Source organism: Girardinichthys multiradiatus, chromosome 6 (assembly GCF_021462225.1).
Source record: "Girardinichthys multiradiatus isolate DD_20200921_A chromosome 6, DD_fGirMul_XY1, whole genome shotgun sequence".
NCBI lineage: Eukaryota > Metazoa > Chordata > Actinopteri > Cyprinodontiformes > Goodeidae > Girardinichthys > Girardinichthys multiradiatus.
The window spans coordinates 46,441,487-46,462,138 of NC_061799.1; the positions used below are offsets into that span (position 1 = coordinate 46,441,487).

A 20,652-nucleotide genomic window follows, 5' to 3' on the forward strand; every position below is an offset into this window, starting at 1 on the left:
ACAACACATGTCATCTCAAGGCACAAAGTCAGTTTAATCCAATCATCCAGATTTAAAGTCAGGTTCATACATTCCAATTAATCGTAACCATTGAACAGTTCAGTCAGATTCAGTTATTTATTCAAATTGGATAAAAAGTTTTTCTATCTAAGGAAACCCAGCAGATTGTATCCAGTCAGTGACTTGCAGCATTCACTCCTCCTGGATGAACATGTAGAGACAGTGGACAGTCACTGGTGTTGACTTTGCAGCAATCCCTCATACTGAGCATGCATGTAGCGACAGTGGAGAGGAAAAACTCCCTTTTAACAGGAAGAAACCTCCAGCAGAACCAGAACCTTTCTATGGGAAGGAAAAGTAAATGTTAATGGTTGTAGCTCCTCTAGAGGCTTCATCTAGGAGAGAAAGACAGCTAAGCAGATAAACTCTGATCCAGTTTTCAAGGTTAGAGTCTGAAAGAGAGAACATAGAGTTAGTCACAGTAGAAGCTCAGTCAGTAGCCATGTCTAGGAGAGAGAAAGGGTTAAACACTGAAAGGGAAGAATTTTAAATTCTATTCTGGATTTAACAGGGAGCCAATGAAGGGAAGCTAAAATAGGAGAAATATGATCTCTCTTTTTAATTTTCATCAGAACTCTTGCTGCAGCATTTTGAATCAGCTGAAGGCTTTTAACTGCATTTTGTGGACATCCTGATAGTAAAGAATTACAATAGTCCAGCCTTGAAGTAACAAATGCATGGACTAGTTTTTCAGCATCACTCCTGGACAGGATATTTCTAATTTTGACAATGTTCTGGAGATGAAAGAAGGAAATCCTAGAAACCTGTTTAATATGGGATTTAAATGACATGCTGTACAGTTGGTAGTCCTGTTGCCTTGCATCAAGAAGGTTTGGGGTTCAAATCCCAGCCTGGGCTCTTTCTGCATGGAGTTTGTATGTTCTGCCCATGGTGAGCGAGTTCTCCACAGGTACTCTAGCTTCCTCCAATAGTACAAAAACATGATTATTAGGTTCATTGGTAGAGACTTAATAAATACGAATATTATTGAAATTTATTCCAGTAACTCCATCAGTGAAACACAATATATAGATTAATTCCACACAGACGGATGTTTTAAGCCTTTATTTCTATTAATTATTAGTTTCTGCTTCCAGCCAATGAAAACATGACATTTAAGATTAGATTATTACATCAGACCAATAAAATCTTGTTAATACACAAATGTGGGATTAATAAGAAGTATGTTTAATACCTGCTGTTAGGATCATTTTCTAAAGGTTCTTTTAATCTGATAAATGGGCCTCATCAGAACGTCCAAAGACCCCTGAAGATAGGCACCAGGCCCCCCATGACCCAGCAAAGATAGGTGGGTATAGGCGATGGATGGAAGGATGATGGATGGATGATGGGTGGATGATGGATGGATGATGGGGGGATGATGGGTGGATGATGGGGGGATGATGGGTGGATGATGGGTGGATGATGGGTGGATGATGGATGGATGATGGGGGGATGATGGGTGGATGATGGGGGGATGATGGATGGATGATGGGTGGATGATGGGTGGATGATGGGTGGATGATGGGTGGATGATGGGTGGATGATGGGGGGATGATGGGGGGATGATGGGGGGATGATGGGTGGATGATGGGGGGATGATGGGTGGATGATGGATGGATGATGGGTGGATGATGGGGGGATGATGGGTGGATGATGGGTGGATGATGGATGGATGATGGGTGGATGATGGGTGGATGATGGATGGATGATGGGTGGATGATGGGGGGATGATGGGTGGATGATGGGGGGATGATGGGGGGATGACGGGTGGATGATGGATGGATGATGGATGGATGATGGGTGGATGATGGGGGGATGACGGGTGGATGATGGGGGGATGATGGGTGGATGATGGGTGGATGATGGATGGATGATGGGTGGATGATGGATGGATGATGGGTGGATGCATACATACATCATGAAGTATTATGATTGCAGATCTGGTTTCCTAGAGGATCCAGCTGCCTCTTGAGCCGTCTTTACTCGACCTGCTTGAGTTCTGTAAAATTCTTGTTATGGGTCGGAGTTCAACCATCCAGAGTTTCACAGCAGCAACAGCATCACTGCGTTTCACAGTATAATATATGTCTTCTAAATGTGACAGAGATAGTATGTTCCGTGGTCCGGGCAGAACTTGTTTCAGAGTGGACTTCCAGCTGTGCTGCTGCATGGGCCCGTTTAATAACATCATTGTTCTGTAAATCAGATTAATCTGGGTCCATTTGCCACATCCTACAACAATGAAGAGCGGCTGCTACAGCGCCCCCTGGCTGTGAGTCTGCAGGTCTTCTCTTGAGCAGAAACATTGCAGCAGAACAAGTTTGATTCAAACGCGATCAAGTGGAACCGCAAGGCCCCCCTCCCCCACCTACTTCTGTTTTATTTTAAGCTTTATTTGGAGCAGGAACACAAACAATAATCTAAATAATGATAAATAACAACGACATAAATCCAACAACAGCGGAAATAAAATATAGAAAAGAAGATTGACTCCATAATAAATACAGAATTGTACAGATTACATAAAACGATGCAATAAAGAGACAGTTTTATGGTTTTTGTTCCATTTTCCATGAAAATGTAAAACTTTCTATATAAGAATAAATCAACAAATTTGTCTTAAATTCGGAACCTTTTGGATTCATTAACAAACACAAACAGAACCAACATGTAATGCAACCAGTGGGGCTGGTTCTTGTGAACACCTTATAGAAGATTCCTCCTGGAATAACTGCAGACTGATGGTTTGCCCTGAGCATGAAGGTCCTCAGAAGAAAAGTTAGGAAACGTTACCAGCAGGTCCAGTATGATGCTGTGGGTCAAACTCATCACTGCAGGATGACACGCCCCCTCCTGTCTTCTCAGCAACTAGACCAACTGTCTGCTGAAGCCATGGTCCAGTCACCCACCAACAGATGGTTCAGGAAAGGACGCTGGGTCCAGTTGGGTCCAGGTTGGTCCAGAGTCTAGAGACTGCCACTGCAAAAGCCCCTTTGTTCTTCAGTTTGGACCTAGACTGGATGATCCCAGAGTTCTACTGGGACTATATATCTCAAGCAGTTTGGGTAAATATATCGGGCCGAACCATTTCAGACAACAAGCAGCCAGTCCAAATCAGCTAAACTGGATCCTGACCTCTGGTCCAGTGGCTCCATCTAATGGTGAGGAATGCCTGATAAGGAAAGATTCTGCTTTCAAATCTGGAACCACGAGCAGAAAGAGGGAAAAGGAAATGAGTCCAAATGGTTCCTGAACCGATAACGGAGTTTTGTGTCATCTTGTGGTAACATCTTCCAGGTCATCATCCTTCACATCGGACCCGGTTCTTCTGTGTGGAAAAATTCAAAATGTGGAATCATCAGCATCTCTGCAGACCCCACACCTTCTGGACACAATCTGCTCCAACTTCTACCTTCTTTCAGCCAGGAGCCACAGAAAAACCCAGCCTCCTCAGAAACACCGTCTCCCTCTAGAACCAGGCTGCCCTCTGAAGAACAGACTGATCTAGAGTTCTGGAGAACTAACAGCTTCCATCGACCCACTCCATCCAGGTCTTGGTAACCTCTGTAGGTCATAATCACTGTGGCACAAAATCTGATAACTGACCATAGAAGTGATCATGTGACGTATTTTCAGCAATGAGTGGAAAACTCGTTGGACCTTCAACATACAACCAGAACATGGCAAACGGGTACTAACAGAACCGTCCCTGATGGGCTTTCAGTGTAGCTGGACTCCAGCACACAGAACACAGAGTTTAGAAGAGACTGGAAACAAGAGCAGCTGTTATGATCTACGATCTATTTAAAGGACATGATGCTCTATCACTCTATTTGATACAGATCTACCTTCATGAACTGTAATAGATGCTGGATGTAGCGTAGATCTTAACATGCAGGAAAACAGCTGTTTCACTTCTTCTTACTGAAGGTTTGTCAAAGTCTGGCATGAAGCTCCGCCTTAATGTTTGTATCATGTGACCGTCACCTCCAGCCTTGCCGGGGGATCCCAATCCTTCCAATAGATGCTGTGAAAATCCTGGAAAGGACCTCAGGATCCTTGTTCCAGCAGCTCCCAGAGATGAACCATGGACTCTCTGCAGGTGGAAGTTCATGTCTGCTGAGATTCGCAGGAACTTTACTGATGCTCTGCAGATTTTAGTCCAGTGGTCTCTGTCAGGAAGTCCAAAAGAACTTCAGTCCTTTGAACTGTGAACCATGTCGGTGCCGCTGGACATAGTTTTGGCTCACAAACATACTTTCATTGGATCCAAACTTCATTAAACTTGGACCTGGCTTCAGCTTTGTATTGGTTGCGTTCAGATCCACGTCTTCTACATTTTATATGTTATACATGCAAATTTCAGCTAAATGGACCAGCTGTGGTTCTTAGACTAGGTCAGAATAATTTACAGCTTTATAAACCTAGAGGCTTTGATGATGACAGTCTGGAGAACTGCTGATGAAGACCAGACCTCCAGAAGGAAAACAGAAACATGTATTTGTTGCTCTGGTGTGAATGATTCTAACCAACATCTTGTCCTTGTATTTGGGTCCAGCCGACAGACAGTGAACGTATCTATGAATGATTCAGGTTGCAGTCAGCAGGTGAATAAAGACAACAGGTGGAATTAAACAGGTGAGCAGTTCCTGGATTCATGGTGATGGTGTACCTGAAGGTGCAGTCTGATGGCTTTAAGGCCTGATTTCAGATCAGTTCAGGACTTTAGCAGCGCAGCAGAAGAAGCTTGAAACTGCACAGCGAGCAGCTCCTGGTTAAAGGGTTGTGCTTTAGATAATGCAGCTGTCTGGGTTCCTCTGAGCCAATCACAGGTCACCTACCTCGAAGGCTCTCATCAGCTGGTCCAGGTCGCCCATGTTGGCGGCCTGGACCAGCTCAGGCCGGTCCATCATTGAGATGGCGATCCTGAGGGCGGCCCAGATGTTGGCTGACATCCGCTGCTGGCTGCAGCGCTGACTTTGCCGCTGCTGGTTCAGAGCTGTGAGGAAGTTACTGACGGCCTCCCTGCAGAACCAGAACCAGGTCAGACATGAGCTGTTATTCCTGTGAAACAGGCGGTCAGAGCGGGTCTAACAGGTACCTGTGTGCTCCCAGGTTGATGCAGCTGATTCCCAGGTTGTACCTGGAGCGGATGAATCCAGGCTGCAGCTCCAGCGCCCGGGTGTACGCCTCCACCGCCTCCTGGCTGCGGTTCCCGTTAGCTAGCGTGGCTCCCAACCGGTTCCACAGCAGGTAGTCCTGAACAGGAACAAACAGGAAGTGTGAGGTCATCATGACATCATTGGCCTGCTGAAACTGAACACATCATCAGACTTTCCAGAGTGAAAAGGCTTCACTCTGTTTCTGACTAAAACACAAATTTACAGAGCTCAGATGGTCCCTGAACGCATCACCTTCACACAAGCAGACAAACAGAAACAGAACCAGCAGCAGGTCCTCAGCTGTTCCCTGGTTCATCAGTGCTTCAACTACCTGTGGTCTGACTGACACAGCCGCACCGAACGCCTCCACCGCCTTGTCGAACTCTGACCTCAGGTTGTAGAGGACTCCCAGTCCGGTCTGCAGGTCTGGATCCAGGCTGTCCACATTCAGCAGAGCTGCTTCCTGGAAGAGCAGCAGGACGTCCTGCAGCTGCGAACTGGATCATAAAATATTCTGTTCAGTTTGTTTATGTAGAGACTCCTCCCAATGCATAATATAGAAATATTATGTGCAGTGCAGCGCCATCTGCTGTTTACTAAACATTATAAATGCCACCAGGACTTCACTGTGTTTTAGATGAGACACGCCCACTCATATATCTGAAGCTTGTTAGAAAGAGAGATCATATTTCTCCTATTTTAGCTTCCCTTCATTGGCTTCCTGTTAAATCCAGAATATAATTTAAAATTCTCCTCCTCACATATAAAGCCCTTAATGATCTAGCTCCATCATACATCAGAGATCTGATTGGTCCATATGTTCCTAACAGAGCACTTTGTTCTCAGACTGCAGGTTTACTGTAGTTATAGGCTTAGGCTGCTAGAGGTTTTTACTAAGACATTAAAGTGGAACAGAGCAGATCACGGTGCACTGCAGGAACAGCAGAGGTCAACATTTAATTACAGACCATTTCAGATGTTATTTACATAAACAAGTAAAAACTCCTGTCCATATTTTTATCCGTCTGTCTGTTGTTTTCTGCTTATTTGAGATCAAGTCATGGAGGAAACAGGTCCAGGACCAAAACCCAGACATCTCTCCCTGCCAGCAAAATCCTGCAGCTCATTCTGGGGGATCCTGAGTCGTTTCCAGGCTTGGTGGGATATAAAGTCCCTCCAAAAAGTTCTGGATCTGCCCTGGGGTCTCCTCCCAGTTGGACATGTCTGAAAAACCTTCACAGGGAGGTGCCATGCTCGACTAACCCCTGTTGAAGTGGAGGAGCAGCGGCTCTATTTTGATGACAGTGTTACTCAACCTGTCTCTAAAGCTGGGTCCAGTGGGCTTATTTCAACACCATGTATCCAGGATCTCATTTTTTCAGCCATGATCCATATCAAGACCACAGATGACAGACAAAACCTAGACAGATACATCAAGAGCTCCTCCTAAATCTGAGGTTTAACGGTCAGTTGGAGCTTCCTCTCAACGCCCTGCAGTAAGTTTCCCAGGAAGGCTGAGAAGTGGGAACACACTCTCTGGTCCCCTTTCTTTTGGGATTGGGATGAAGACCCCGGTCTGACACTCTGCAGAGGTGTGTCAATTATGAAAGCCCAACTATGCCCAGAACCTTCAGCATCTCAGGCTTGGGGACTACGGAAGCCCCAGATGGCACCATCCAGATACTCTCAGAAGGCCGGACAATCTGAACTGTTCGGTGCACAAGCACAGACAAGAATCACAAGAATCAGAACCGTTTTTGTCTAGTGAATTGAAGCTGCAAAGAGAGGACCCTCTCCCCCACCGGGGGCTACTGTACACTCCCACACCGGCCATCTCTCTCTGGGGAACTGCAGAGAAAAAGCAAGTCCAGTCCCTTGTCAGGAGTTGGGTTCCAGAGCCCAAGCTGTGTGCAGAGGCGAGTCCAACTATGTCCCTGCAATCAACATGACCAGATGCTGGAGGTCATCCTGGGGTTCCTGGACTCTGGGGGCCTTTAGATGTCTGTGGCTCAGATCTCCTCTGTGTCTGTCTCGGGTCCAGGGGGGCAGGTCTGTGGCTCCTCACACCTGCTATTATGGAGAAACCTTGTATACACAAGCGCGCTCACACTTACAGCCACAGATGTTTAGATCCAGGTGTTAACAGATACAGAGATGTTCTATATTGAGCAGCAGTGACCACTAAATACATCTTACATTCATTAGTGTCGTGCACTTTTTGGTAACAATGCTGTTACTATATATGTCTCTGCAGAGGTAGAAGCAAGCAGCGTGTTATCTTGTAATCTCTTCATCCTTCTTTCTCTCCTTCATTCTTTTCTCCTTCTCTCCTTTTTGCCACACCTTTCTCTCTTTCGTGCTTCTTAGTTTTTCCTTTTCGTTTCCGTAACAATTGAAATAATCCCAAAGCAGTTTCCAATAAAGTGTTTTATAAATATCAAGCAGAGCATCTTAGCGTTAGCCGTAATGCTCCACTAGTGAAAGTAAATCTGTTGGGTTTTTCTCGGCACTCAGAGTTCTACTCTGCCAGACATTTCACAGAGGAAAAGCTGCCCACGCTCGCCTGCCATCCAGCTCACATGTACGGTGGCCGGGTGGGGGCAAACCAACATTACAAAATCTAAAACACTTTTACAAACTTAAAGACAAATCAACATTTCAGAAAACAATTTAATATTTCAGAAAACAAATTAATATTTCAGAAAACAATTTAACAAGATGCAAAACACTTTTACAAGTACTAAAACAAATTTACATTTGACAAAATCAACCGGAAAGGGAATGTACCAACGCCGAGGCTGACCCGGAAGTCAGCCTCAGGGGCTGCATCCTTCTTCGTGGGCTGTGTCCTTCGTCGACCGCTAAAACCAGCGCCATAAAAAGAGAAAGGGTCCTTCTATGGCGCTGGCTAAAACCACGGAGGCCGGAAGTGAGCAGCTGCGGATTGGGACGGTCCAGCCTTTACCAGCTGTTCCCGCCATCACCTCAGTGTAACAGCTGTCGCCTAGCAACCGTAGCTGAGGAGAAAAAAGCAGTTAAAGCAGAATGGAGCCGAACTTCTGGTAGTTTTATTTTTTATTTTTGAGGAACTTCAGCAGTTTTATCGTCGTTATGAGACAATCATGTTCAGGTAAAAAAGATGTTTCATTTAACTTAAAGCTTCTAGCCAATAAACAAATAGATAGCAACTTTATGGCTAATATTTCAATTTTAAGATAGATGGGAATTATAAAGTATTTGATCCCCTCTGGCTGTTCTTAGATAATTATATAATAATGCAGTGTTTTTGGTGTATTAGTATCTACTTGCTTTGATCACTTAAAATATCCAGAAGCATGCCTTAAAAATAATGTTTTTCCATCTCCATTCTTCCCTTTTCTAGACCAGACCTCTTTACTGCAGGATCAACCTGAGTGTCCCAGTCCTGAAACGTTTCTTCAACCAGGAGGACATCAGGCCAGATTTTCAGCTGAGCAGGAAGTCTCTAGCAGTGCTGCTTAATCTTTTGCACCAGGATAGGTGACATGGATGGGTGCTACTATTGAGACCTTAGTTTTTCTTTTCTTGGTGCCAAGTGGCACATCCTACAGAGTGGTCTGCAGAGTGTTTGGGATGCCTCGCTCTACTGTCCATCGCATCGTCCACAGAGTTACAGAGGAGATGGTGGCTATTCGTCACCAGGTCATCTACCTTCTAAAGACCCCTGAGGATTTAAGGCAGTGTTCCATGAGTTTGCAGGGCTGGACGCCACAGAGTTTTTCTTAAAGCTGTGGGTGCAATTGACGGCTGCCATATCCACTTCAGGTGTCCAAGCATCCCTGATGGTCAGTTCTACAGGAACAGGAAACTCTTCCCTTCCATAATCCTGCAAGCAGTTTCTGAGAGCCATTTTATTGACACGTAGGTGGGCTGTCCTGGGTCAGTGCATGACTCTAGGGTGCTCCGCCACAGCCCACTGTACAGTTTATCCTCCTCCAGGGTATTTTATCCTTGCTGATGGAGGGTACTCATGCCTCCAATATCCACTCCCCCTCATCACTCCCTAGAAGAGGACAAGACAAGGTGTGGGAGCCCAGTGCTTTAACAGCCATCATTCCAAAAACACGCTCTATAATAGAGCCTGTTTTTGGAATGATGAAAACCAGATTCAGGGCCATCTTCCTGCAAGCGCTGGAGGTGCATGACACCTTTGTACCTCACGTAAGTTTTGACCTAGATCCATTTTATATCTACATTATACATAATATATACACATATATGCACCCTCTTTTAAATAGTTTTCAGGTCATAACAGCATGCACCATCCTCCACAACATCTGCCTTGGTGCTGGGGATGTCATGGCCCCAGAGGATGACCCAGAGGAGGCTGTAGAAGAGGATGAGGGTGAGGTCGGAACTGAAACAGTCAGTGTTACTCTCTGGCAGGACCAGCTTTCAGCTGAGGTGTCTGCTCTGGAGGAGGTACCACCAGATCATGACTAATGTGTCAGCCAAGTATAATATTATAGATGTGATTAATGTTTGAGGGGTATAACTAATTGTAATATTTTGTGAGCACCATCTTCTAATTCTGCATTTTTCTGATTACCTCTTAGTGATGTGGCAGCCGTCAATTCAGCCGCCCTTTAAACCCACTTGATGGACGATGACGTGGACAGTGGAGAGAGACATCACAAACATCTGTAGACCACCTGTGTGATGCTTCACTCACCATCCAAAAAGACTAACCAAAGGTCTCAGTTGCAGCATCCATCCAAGTCTCTGACCTTGTGAGAGATTTAGCCACATCTCCAGACTTTCTGTTCAGAAAGACATCTGCCTCTTTGTTCTGTTGAAGAGGTTTTTCCAGGAACTGGTCACTCAGGTTGATCCTGCTGTCTCCATTGTAAATATTTGTACATAGTTTTATTTTATACCTTTTGTCTTATAATCTTGATCTGTTTGAATGTTTTCTTCCCTCATTCTGTTTAAAATGCTGTTTGTATTTTTCATAATAAATTCTGTTTATAACTTTAAATGAAGTTGATGTATTGTTAGATCAAATGGAAATAAAATACATTGGTGACAAAAACAATTTTGAAATTTATTAGAACACCTTAAAACTTTAAGAAACAATCTGAACAAAACTTAATATTATTTCTTATATAGCACCTTATTTCAGTACCATTCTTTCTAAGATGGAAAACAGTCTGTCCATTCTCTGTAGCCTCATGTCCTCCCTGATCAACTCCATCATATCTGTCCCTCTTTCTTTTCTGACCCCTTCCTGCTGGCTCACTGTCTTCCTTCTCCATCTGGTTGTCCACCGCTCCACTTGGCCCTGGAGTGTCCTCAGGGATGGAGGTAATTAGGACAGGAGGTGTTGTGGAAGATCTCTGTCCCAACATCTCATCCATAAAGACAAACCAGGGCCAAGTAGCAGCAGTGGGCTTTTCACTGACTCCCTCTCCTGACCCTGGATACTTACAATCCTAAAGTTAGATGGAATAAAAGAAGAGTTGACTAAACAGAGAAACCAACAAGACTTTTAGAAATATTTTTTATTTGTGTGTGACATGAGAACTTCTGAACATACTTTATATTTCTTTTTCAAATTGTCCCACATTGTTTTGTCCTGCAAGGTGGTGACCTTCCCCTGTTGGTCCATCTTCTCCAGAATTGTCCTAAACTGAAAGAAGTATGTTAATCACTGGATGGATATTTATGAAAGTTAGAAAGATAGAAGTTATTGAAACTGGACAGAAACTGACTGCAAAGAATGTAGTTATTGTACCTCCAAGCCACGGTGGCTGAGTTTTTAGCTCCAGTAAAAAGGTGGTGGTTCTCAGCCCTGAGTTTAATAAACTGACCCGTCTGCTGCTTTGTATCTAAAAAAAATATGAAAATACCACAAAAAAAAAACATCTTGCTTAATATCAGAGCAAAAATAAAGCCTTTTTTAATTTTATATTTGTCTTAATTTGAAGAAAATATTTAAATATTTCTAAGCAAATGTCTAAAACAAGCTCTTTCAAACTTTTAACTTCTTTACTGAGATTCATTTACATTTGGAGGTTTATTCCTTGTCGGGTTTACCTGGAATCAGAAATTATAATGCTAACTGAATTATAAATAAACTTTTAAAACATGTAGCACATTTCTTCATTAAAAATTAATATTGTAAAGCTTATTTATTCTCAATCACTCTCTCCAGCGATACAGTTGGATTACATAAAACTGACCATTTATTCTGATTAATCTTAATATCACCTGAAATATTAAATCGATTTTCAGTAACAATTAAAATAATAACAAATTGTTAGAAATCACTTGTGTTAAACGTTCACTGTGATGACTGCCAGCGGGAGCTTAGTGCCGATAGTCCGGTCAGATCTCTACCGGGTCTAGCTCACCTCACCGCCGGTAGGACTGGCGAGGCGAGCCGGTTACTACGCCGGGAACGGAAAACTCCGAACACGTCGGAGCACATTTGAAATTAAGTGATGTCTAGATAAATAAAGCAGATATTTCACGTCTACATAGTTATATTCCTGCACTAAAAACATTGTAGAAGTTAATTTGTGTCACAGAAAGTGTAATTTTCCACAATTTACTCACAGCTTTTGTTGCTATGGTCCGCCATGGCTTCCCCTGCTTGACCAATCCGCTTCGACCCGCAATGAATGATGGGAAATGATGAGCCGCGAAGGATACTCACGACCCATCCTTCAAATCGGACAAAATAAGGACACATTTGTCGGCAGCATTTGCTCGGAATGATTCATGAATTGGGACAGCCTTCGTCGCCGCGCTGTGACGTAATCGGCCTACAAATACGACCTTCGAAGGATGCAGCCCTGAGCCTGACTTCCGGGTCAGCCTCGGCGTTGGTACATTCCCTTTCCGGTTGATTTTGTCAAATGTAAAATTGTTTCAGTACTTGTAAAAGTGTTTTGCATCTTGTTAAATAGTTTTCTGAAATATTAATTTGTTTTCTGAAAAGTTAATTTGTCTTTAGGTTTGTAAAAGTGTTTTAGATTTCGTAATGTTGGTTTGCACCCCCCGGCCACCGTACACATGGCCCCCGATCCCAGCGTTCCCACCATGAAGTGTGCAAACATTCCCCTGCTACCACCTTCAGTAACGGTGAGCACACTGATCACTGGGTAACCAGAGCAGGCTCCTCTAGGCGGTCACTCTGACATCTAGGATTTCCTTTACCTTGCAGGTGTGGAGCAGCCGGGGCCCCTGCGCGGTGTGGCTGGGGAACCCTGTAGCGGGCTCCTGCTGTCCCGGACCAGGTGTCTGTATCGAGGGTTGTGGCCGATCCAGCGGCGAAGAGCGTCACAGGCCTCCCGCAGGAGGCTGCTGTTGGTGAAGCTGACAGCGAGCGCCATGAGGGCCTTCAGGTTGTTGGGGCGGAGCTCCAGACACCTGCAGCAGGTGAGCAGTTAGCTACCTTTGTAATGGAAAATTCTTTTAAAATGCTCTGATATTCCCTTCACCTCTCTCATTTGTTTCTGTGTTGTATCACTCACAGGTGACCTTCCATCTACCTCTCACCTCTGACCTCTGTGTTTTATTAGTGTTCTGTTTTTATTAGCAGATGGACTCTAAATTCAAATGCTGGAGAGTTTTATGGTTAACCCTTCCTGAAGTGTATATTTCAAGGGAAGGTAGATGGGTGGCCTCATAAATAACTTTGTTAACTCTGACCCGGGGAGGGTCTAGGGGCCATATTTCTAAAACTCTTTGCAGTTGAGATAACACTGTCATGTTCTGGTATAAATACTGTGTGTAAATGTTGATCGGGGCTCTGTTTCACTGACTAACCTCAGTGTCAGGGTCTTCAAACGCTGAATGCCTTTGAATAAAACTTATAAGACAAAGTCCGGATTTTCTCTTGTTATGAGTCAACTTCTATCCACTTTGATAAGAAAATTCCACAACAATTTTGGCGTCACGAACAGGATCTAACGTGCCAGAGGAGACCGCAGGATGGGACACGGACGCCTGGCCAGCCTGGAGACGTTGTCCTCAGTCCACTTCCATTTTACGGAGGGGAGTCCTCATGTCCGCCTGCGGCTTCTGGCTGATTAGATCCGAACAATTTGTCTTCAAATATATCTGGGTGAGAAGTTGCTCTGTATGATATAATGTATATTATTATTTTTATTACACATTAACCATCATCTCCTAACTAATTAATTAGGTTCCAGAGTTGCGAGAGGGAGGACATCAGCTGAGGGCCCGGTTACCCTGCAAAAGGAATTGCAGGGAGGTTCTTATTGGTAACAATAAGATAAAGCAAAACACAGGGTTTTGCGGGTGGTTTTTAGCAATTTTCTACACCTCATAAAGGAGAAAAGCCAGTGGGCAGACGTGCCGCTGAACAGGTAAAAAAAAATGGTTCCGGAACCTTGAGGCATCAGGGGTGTCTCCTTCTTCATACTCTGATTTATAAAATAATGAAAGGAAAAAGTGGGGATGATTGTGTTAAATGTGCTTTAATTTGGAAGATAAGTTTGGTTTTTCACAGCGTGGAAGTTTGAGTGTAAATAAGTAAAATAGTTTAAAAAGTTTCAAGTAAAACAGTTGATGGAAAAATAAATAAAAAAACATAAGAAAAGATTAAAAAGCACAGAGTGCATCAATTAAGGGGTTAAAGAGTTAAAACTTTCCTGAAGGAAGTTTTGTTTGTCTTAAATATTGCGATCAGTCGGAAAAGAAGGTAAAATTGAAAAGGGACATTAGAGATGCGAAAAGAAAGTTGTTTTAGAAAGGAGTATAGTTCATGTTGTGGAAGGAAGTGACAGGCAGGGGGACAACTGACTGACTGACTGATAATATGTATTTGTACAAAATCTGAACCTATACTAAACTTTTCTTTTGCCTCCCTCACACACAAATACACACATATATGGGATTTAAGTTCAACATCTGCGTTTTTGAGTCTGGACCTTAGAAACCTGCCCTTCTCCATGGCTACTCCACCAGAGACGCTTCTCCAGCAAGGCCTGAAAGAGAGAGATCTGCCTTCCTGCATGTTGAAAATCGCAGTGTGACTTTCTACAAGGAAAAAAAAAAAAAAACGAAACTCAGAAGAAGTCTGGACCCACTGAGATGGACAACGATCCATGTTGTTTGCAAGAGCCAGAAGAGTGATACACTGGATTTATATTGAAAGCACATCTTATGCGGGCAGAAGAGAAACCGGAGCAAAGTTTCTTCTTTCTCCCTCCTGGAGAAGTTGAAGTGGACAAAGAATGATTGAATGTCTCACCAACAGACCGGGGAAGGGCCTGGTTGTTTTTTGGACTGATAGAGGACTGTGTGCCATGACAGTCTGACTCTGGAGCGATTTAGAAACTGATGGAGGTAACGTACAAACACACATTTGCATAAATCTTTTCCTATTTTCTGCAACGAAGAACGCTTATTAACCGCTGCTCATGTTACGCTTGCTTGACGTTGACAGATATAGCGGGTTAAAATATTATTTTAGGGTTAGAAAAGTATCTTTAAAAGGGTGATAACTTAACTCATTTGATACTTTCCAGTTAATTCTTTCAGAGAAACAAGTTCTCTTTCGTCGTGGAATATTCAGGGTCAATTATTATAGTTATTAAAAGTTATGAAAATGCAGAGGAAGTTACAACATCTCCAAAACTCAGCAGTAACCAAGTGTTTCTATGTTATTCTCAGGACAGATCTCATGAAGGAGCATTTTTAAAACCCAGCGCATGCGTAAAACCAGATGGGTTTCTCCTTCAGATATTATTTTCTGTTGTCAGAGTTTGTATCCCATAAATCTAATGGGTAGAGACCTCATTAAAACAGTCTTAGTTCTACTGCAGATGGTCTTCATACAGTCTCTGACACAGTATTTACAGTTTGGTGCAGTTTTTGTCCGCAAGTGTTAACTGACGCTTATGGAAGGTACAAATTCATTGTTTTTCACAGCAGCTGCTGGGAAGAGGTTATATTAGGTTTTTTTCTTCCCTCTTCTGATTCATGCAGCGTGTTGATTTATACTGTACCTTATATCAGGTCCTGACAAAAACTATGAAAGGTTTGGTTCTGCAGGTTCTTTTTTCTCCCTTTGGAGGAGGAAAGGACACCTGATCAGTTCTGTGTTGCACAAAAATATTAAAACACTTGTTGTTTTCTAAGATATCACCAGCTAAAAACTTTTAAAACTTTTGAGAGTAATTGGTTTTGTTAAACACATTTCCCTTGGTAAAACAAACCTTTAAAATGAGTATGAAAAAATTGGGTTATTTAGAAAGAATCTGATTGGACGGTGGTACCACACAAAAATTAAACTAATCTCATGTTTCCTAAAAGACTCTGCATGAAAAGACCTTCAGAACCGTGGAGTTATTTTCCACCACAGTACCAAGTTTTTTAAGCATGCTTTTTCTTTATTTTAAAACAGATCTGGTTTTTGTTTTGTTTTTGGCTTTTTAGCATAATGTTTGTCTGAAGCTTCTTATGAACTGGGTTAGAAGCAAATATGATCTGAGGTAAATTAGGAGCTGTGAACTAATAATTTTAAATCTGATTATTGTCCAAGCAGAAATAATATATTTAGCCAATCCTTCAATCTCTGCAGAAAGTTAACACCATTGTTCAATGCAGTAGTACTCAACTTGTGGTTCCTGGACTCCTGAAGCCCGTAAGCCATAGATTTTGGGTCCATGAAATTATAAGACTTAATTTAAGGTAGGCTGATTACTTATTAAAATAGATCTAAGCCAATGATGAGTTCCAGTCATTTTGGTGACTTTAAAATGCTATAATACTCAAAATTTCTACTCTGGGGACACAGATTGGGGTTGAAGAGTTTAGTTTTGGAACCAAGGTTAGGATTTTTATAACAGAATCAAGACAAGTAAAATCCTTTATTTTAGGAAAAGAAAAGAAATAAAGGCTCTCTTAACAGTAAGAAGATGGTCGGCTCAAACTCAAGTCTCCTTGTTTGATTTCTTAGGGTTTAAAGATTAAAGGAATACATATGAGTACAAAGGTACACAAGGTAATTTCAGATTACTAAGAGATAAAATATTGAAACATTTATCAGCATTTGGATTGTAAAAGAGGGGTTCTAGTAATAAGTTTTCCCCAACTCTCAAAATTTAAATAGCCAAATTAAAGAAAATGATGTTTGTTCTTCTTTAAACACTATGTGGGAAAAAGTCCAGTTTGGAGACAAGCTTCTTATCTTAATTTCTGATTAAGTCAAACACTGCAGTTTTGTTTAGTTTGGGTATAACATAAAAATGTCAATGCCGACTTTTCTAATTTCCCCTCGGGGATCAATAAAGTATCTTTGAATTTGAATTGAATTAAATTAAAAATACTTCTTTGCATTTAACTTGAAATTCTTGAATACAGCTGCAATGAAATTGAGTCAAACAAAAAGAGAATTATAACAATAACTCTCAGGATTGTAGTTATTATTATAGAGTTACAGTACAAAGAATTAGCAAAAGGTTTCAGCATCAGTAAATTTGGATTCATATAAGAGAAAACTGTTGCTGTGCTTCTAAATACTTTGAGATCTCTTTGGACTATGTGCACTCATTTTAAAAAGGATCCTGACGATTATCATAACAAAATTGATCAATTATAGCATTAAAGATATGGTTGAGAAAACATATTCTGAAAAGAGATTGTTAAAAATTTCTTTGAATTCTTGAAGCTTCAAATTTGTTCATTTGTTTGTCTTTGATGTTTTGTTTTTGTTTTGATGGAATAAATGTTTATTTATATGTTGCATGAAACAATAATCCATGTTTAGAATAATGTTTCTAAATCTCAGATTGATTAAAACTTTGAGTTTTCAGGAGAGTTAAGAAGCAGCTTGTTTCTGAGGTAGGTTCATGTTAACAGTTTTGCAGTTTAAGTTACACTAATGTGGGATGGGATGAAGAAACTGTGGGTCCACCCATAGGCTGCCAATCAGAGGTTAGTTCTGCCTGACTCCGCCCACCTACCAGGTTGGTTCATGCCTTTGTTGTCATGGTAACGCTCAGCACCTCCCTTCCTGAGTTTTAACATTGTTTAAGAGACAATAGAGTCAAAATGCTTGTAGTGATTGTTGCCTTAAAAACATGTTTTTTTTATATAATAATTAAGGATGTAGCATGACTTTTAGATTTATGTGTTTTATTACTAAAAGGTTAATGAAATAGTTTAAACTAGTTTGAAGAATTAGTTTTGCATACAGAATCATTGGTGATTTATTAGATTGAAAGTTTCCCTGGTACCATTAAGCTAGCTGACAGTTCAAGATATGCAAAAGTAAGGAATATATTTTTGATAAAGAATCAGAGTCATGCCTTTATACTTGGTGGGAATTATTTATTTGATTCAATTTGTAGGGTTTATTCATCCAAATTACATTAGATGTCCATTAATCTAATACTCATCTTTGTACAAGACAAATTAGGATGATGTGTGACTAATTTCTAAGTGAGACATTGATGACGTGAATAACTAAAGTTTGTGTTTAGTTGTTAATGGAACTGAATTGCAGTTAAAAACATCTGGATTTTCTTTATGTTGCTTTCGTTAAATTCATAGTGACAAATAGTTATGTCAGAATTCATTTCTTTGGTTCTATGTAATGTGATCTTGGTTATTAGAACATTTTTGTACAAACTTTTTGCTGGATTGTCGCATGGGTTGGACCCTGCGCCAGAAGAGGGGAATGTCAGAATAAAGTAACATGGGGTTCCAAAAGTTTTAGCACTCATGGGAAAAAGGGTAGCTCATACCTCCAGTGAGGACTTAGTGACAATGTGAGAGAGACGTTGTACTTTGTTATATAAATGGTGCATAGCTCCCTAAGACCACATTATGAAAACCTCTCTGAAATTATGGTGTTGATTTTTTGTGAAATTTTACATCTCCACAGATTAGACCATTTTTGAAATTCTTTTTGGGTTTTCTGAAACTATGAAATATTGACCTGTAATCAGACCTTCCTCAAACATCATGTCACATTTTTGATATTCAGAATATTTAGCTGATGGTCACTGCTAGTATATCAGGTGAAGTCAGAAGATCAATTCTTTTGATTTTGTTGGATGTTTTGATGAAGTTCATGTAGTTAAGCACTTAGGTTTGAGAATGGGACTTTGAATTGAAAATTAGCCAAGTGTTGTGAAGACTCTACCTATTGTTCTCACTTATATGAGATTGAGACAAAGGACACAGGCAAATCTCAGTCCTTTTGAAGTGCTGTGTGGCAGGTCTCCTAATTTGGACATGGGGATATTGCCAAGATAATTTTCTTCCACATCTTTGTGTGAAGATAGGATGTTGTTTTACTGTCAAAACCTGTCCACTGTGTTTTCTCAAGTTTCACAGACGGTGAAGGCTGGATTACCAGAAACAGCCACTTTCCACCCTCCAGTCCTTTATTCCTGGCGACTGGATTCTGGTCAGAGAATCTAGGAGAAAACACAGGAAGTCCAGGCGCTGGACTGGCCCATATTAGATCCTACTAGACACCCAGGAAAGCTGCAGGAAAGCTCCAGCTCCTCCAGCTTCATCTGGCTTCCAGGACACAAGTCATCTTCTAACTGGATCATCCACGGCCTGAAAGGTGTGAGGACAGCGGACCACCACAAGATAAAGAACTGTAAGCTGATCACTGGCGAGTGATTGAAGAGGTGGTTGAAGAACACTGTTCTTACAAGGGCACAATAATCTCTTGGGCAGTGCAACGTTATTTCAGAATCTACTTAAGGCCATCGCATTGCCTGAAAGTTAGAAATCATAAGTTGGACTATGGAAGCCTAACTTCCAGCAGGTTAGAGTTCCTGTTTCTAAATATATTTCTAGAGGAGCTTCCTACGACCGCCCACCTGTACCAGACTGGTAATAGGGCAGCTTGAAGCCACTCAGGAGAGACAGCAGGATTTTAGTTTTTTTTAAAGTTGTTTATAATTTGTTTTCTTTGAGAAAAAAACTGTTTGCTTTCAGTACCAGAAGAAAAGACATTCCTCTTCAAGGTCACGATGCAGTTAAATGGAAGATTGTCTGTTCTGATGCTAATGATTGGTATTTCAAGTATTTTTATAACTCTTGTGTTCATTTGGGAAAAGGTACAGCAAAGACAATGTAAGGCTAATTTGAGGAATTGTGTAAATAATACTCATCAGCGGATTCGAAGAGAGATCCATCACTTTTCTGACTACTATGATCATGCTGATAATGTCTGGTGGCAACTGATGCATCAAACCGTGAGGAAGATAAGAAATGATAGTTGCTATGTTTGTTGTTTGATTCCACGTGTTATTAATGATCAACCATTTTTGGTACCAGTTCCTATTGATGCTACTTATGATCTAGCTACTTTCTTTCCAGATAACCGGTTGGTGGAGGTCATTTTTCCTTGGGTGATGGTTTTGTAGAATTTTCTTTTAGTTATGTGATTATCTTGTAATCAGAAGAAAGGAGTGTAATGGAAAATTATTTCAAAGTGCTCTGATATTCCCTTCACCTCTCTCATTTGTTTCTGTGTTGTATCACTCACAGGTGACCTTCCATCTACCTCTCACCTCTGACCTCTGTGTTTTATTAGTGTTCTGTTTTTATTAGCAGATGGACTCTAAATTCAAATGCTGGAGAGTTTTATGGTTAACACTTCCTGAAGTGTATATTTCAAGGGAAGGTAGATGGGTGCCCTCATAAATAACTTTGTTAACTCTGACCCGGGGAGGGTCTAGGGGCCATATTTCTAAAACTCCTTGAAGTTGAGATAACACTGTCATTTTTAGTATAAATACTGTTTGTGATTTCTGTTCGTTGCTCTGTTTCACTGACTAACCTCAGTGTCAGGGTCTTCAAACGCTGAATGCCTTTGAATAAAACTTATAAGACAAAGTCCGGATTTTCTCTTGTTATGAGTCAACTTCTATCCACTTTGATAAGAAAATTCCACAACACCTTCAACAGAGCTTGATTAGATTATGTAGACAGGCAGGTTAAAGAGGGGTCTGACCTCTGCAGTGACACGATGGCAGCCTGCTCGTTCTCGTTCTCAGCCTGAGTCATCCCAAGCATCTGCCAGGCCTGAAAGAGGACAGAGTCACACTGTGACACCAACCACAAACCCAGCTGAGCTACTCAAAACCAACGGGTCACCTCAGCATCACTGGGGTCCTGCAAGATGGCGGCCTCCATCAGCAGGACGGCAGCGTTCAGGTCTCCTTCTCGAGCTTTCTCCTGACCTTCAGCGAAGGCGTTGGGCCAGTCTCTGTACGGGTTGTTGGTGTTGAAGTAATAACCCTGCAGAACACCACAGGTGTAAAACCACTGAAGCAACAAATCAGCTGCCTCTAAAACAGAACCAGAGCCTCTAGGAGAGAAAACTGAAGAGAACAGAAACCCAAAACCAAATGGAGCTTCTTCACTCATGTTTCAAATTAAAAGT

The 20,652-nt window shown here is 41.8% G+C and overlaps 1 protein-coding gene across 2 annotated transcripts in view; it reads right to left on the reverse strand.

The window, feature by feature from the left end:
• Positions 1-2,435: 2,435 nt before the first annotated feature.
• The window catches only part of pex5lb (peroxisomal biogenesis factor 5-like b), a 43,124-nt gene continuing 24,907 nt past the window's right edge, over positions 2,436-20,652 (reverse strand). Inside the window, exons 8-15 of one of the 2 annotated variants that reach the window (XM_047367088.1) lie at positions 20,364-20,507; positions 20,221-20,291; positions 12,426-12,638; positions 5,557-5,722; positions 5,165-5,322; positions 4,905-5,088; positions 4,736-4,834; positions 2,436-4,641 (exon numbers count right to left, since the gene is read on the reverse strand). In XM_047367088.1, coding sequence (XP_047223044.1) covers positions 4,781-4,834; positions 4,905-5,088; positions 5,165-5,322; positions 5,557-5,722; positions 12,426-12,638; positions 20,221-20,291; positions 20,364-20,507 — 990 coding nt within the window. In that variant the 3' untranslated portion in view covers positions 2,436-4,641; positions 4,736-4,780. Of the gene's footprint in view, positions 4,835-4,904; positions 5,089-5,164; positions 5,323-5,556; positions 5,723-12,425; positions 12,639-20,220; positions 20,292-20,363; positions 20,508-20,652 lie in introns of both variants that reach the window. The other variant, XM_047367087.1, reaches the window with a different exon arrangement.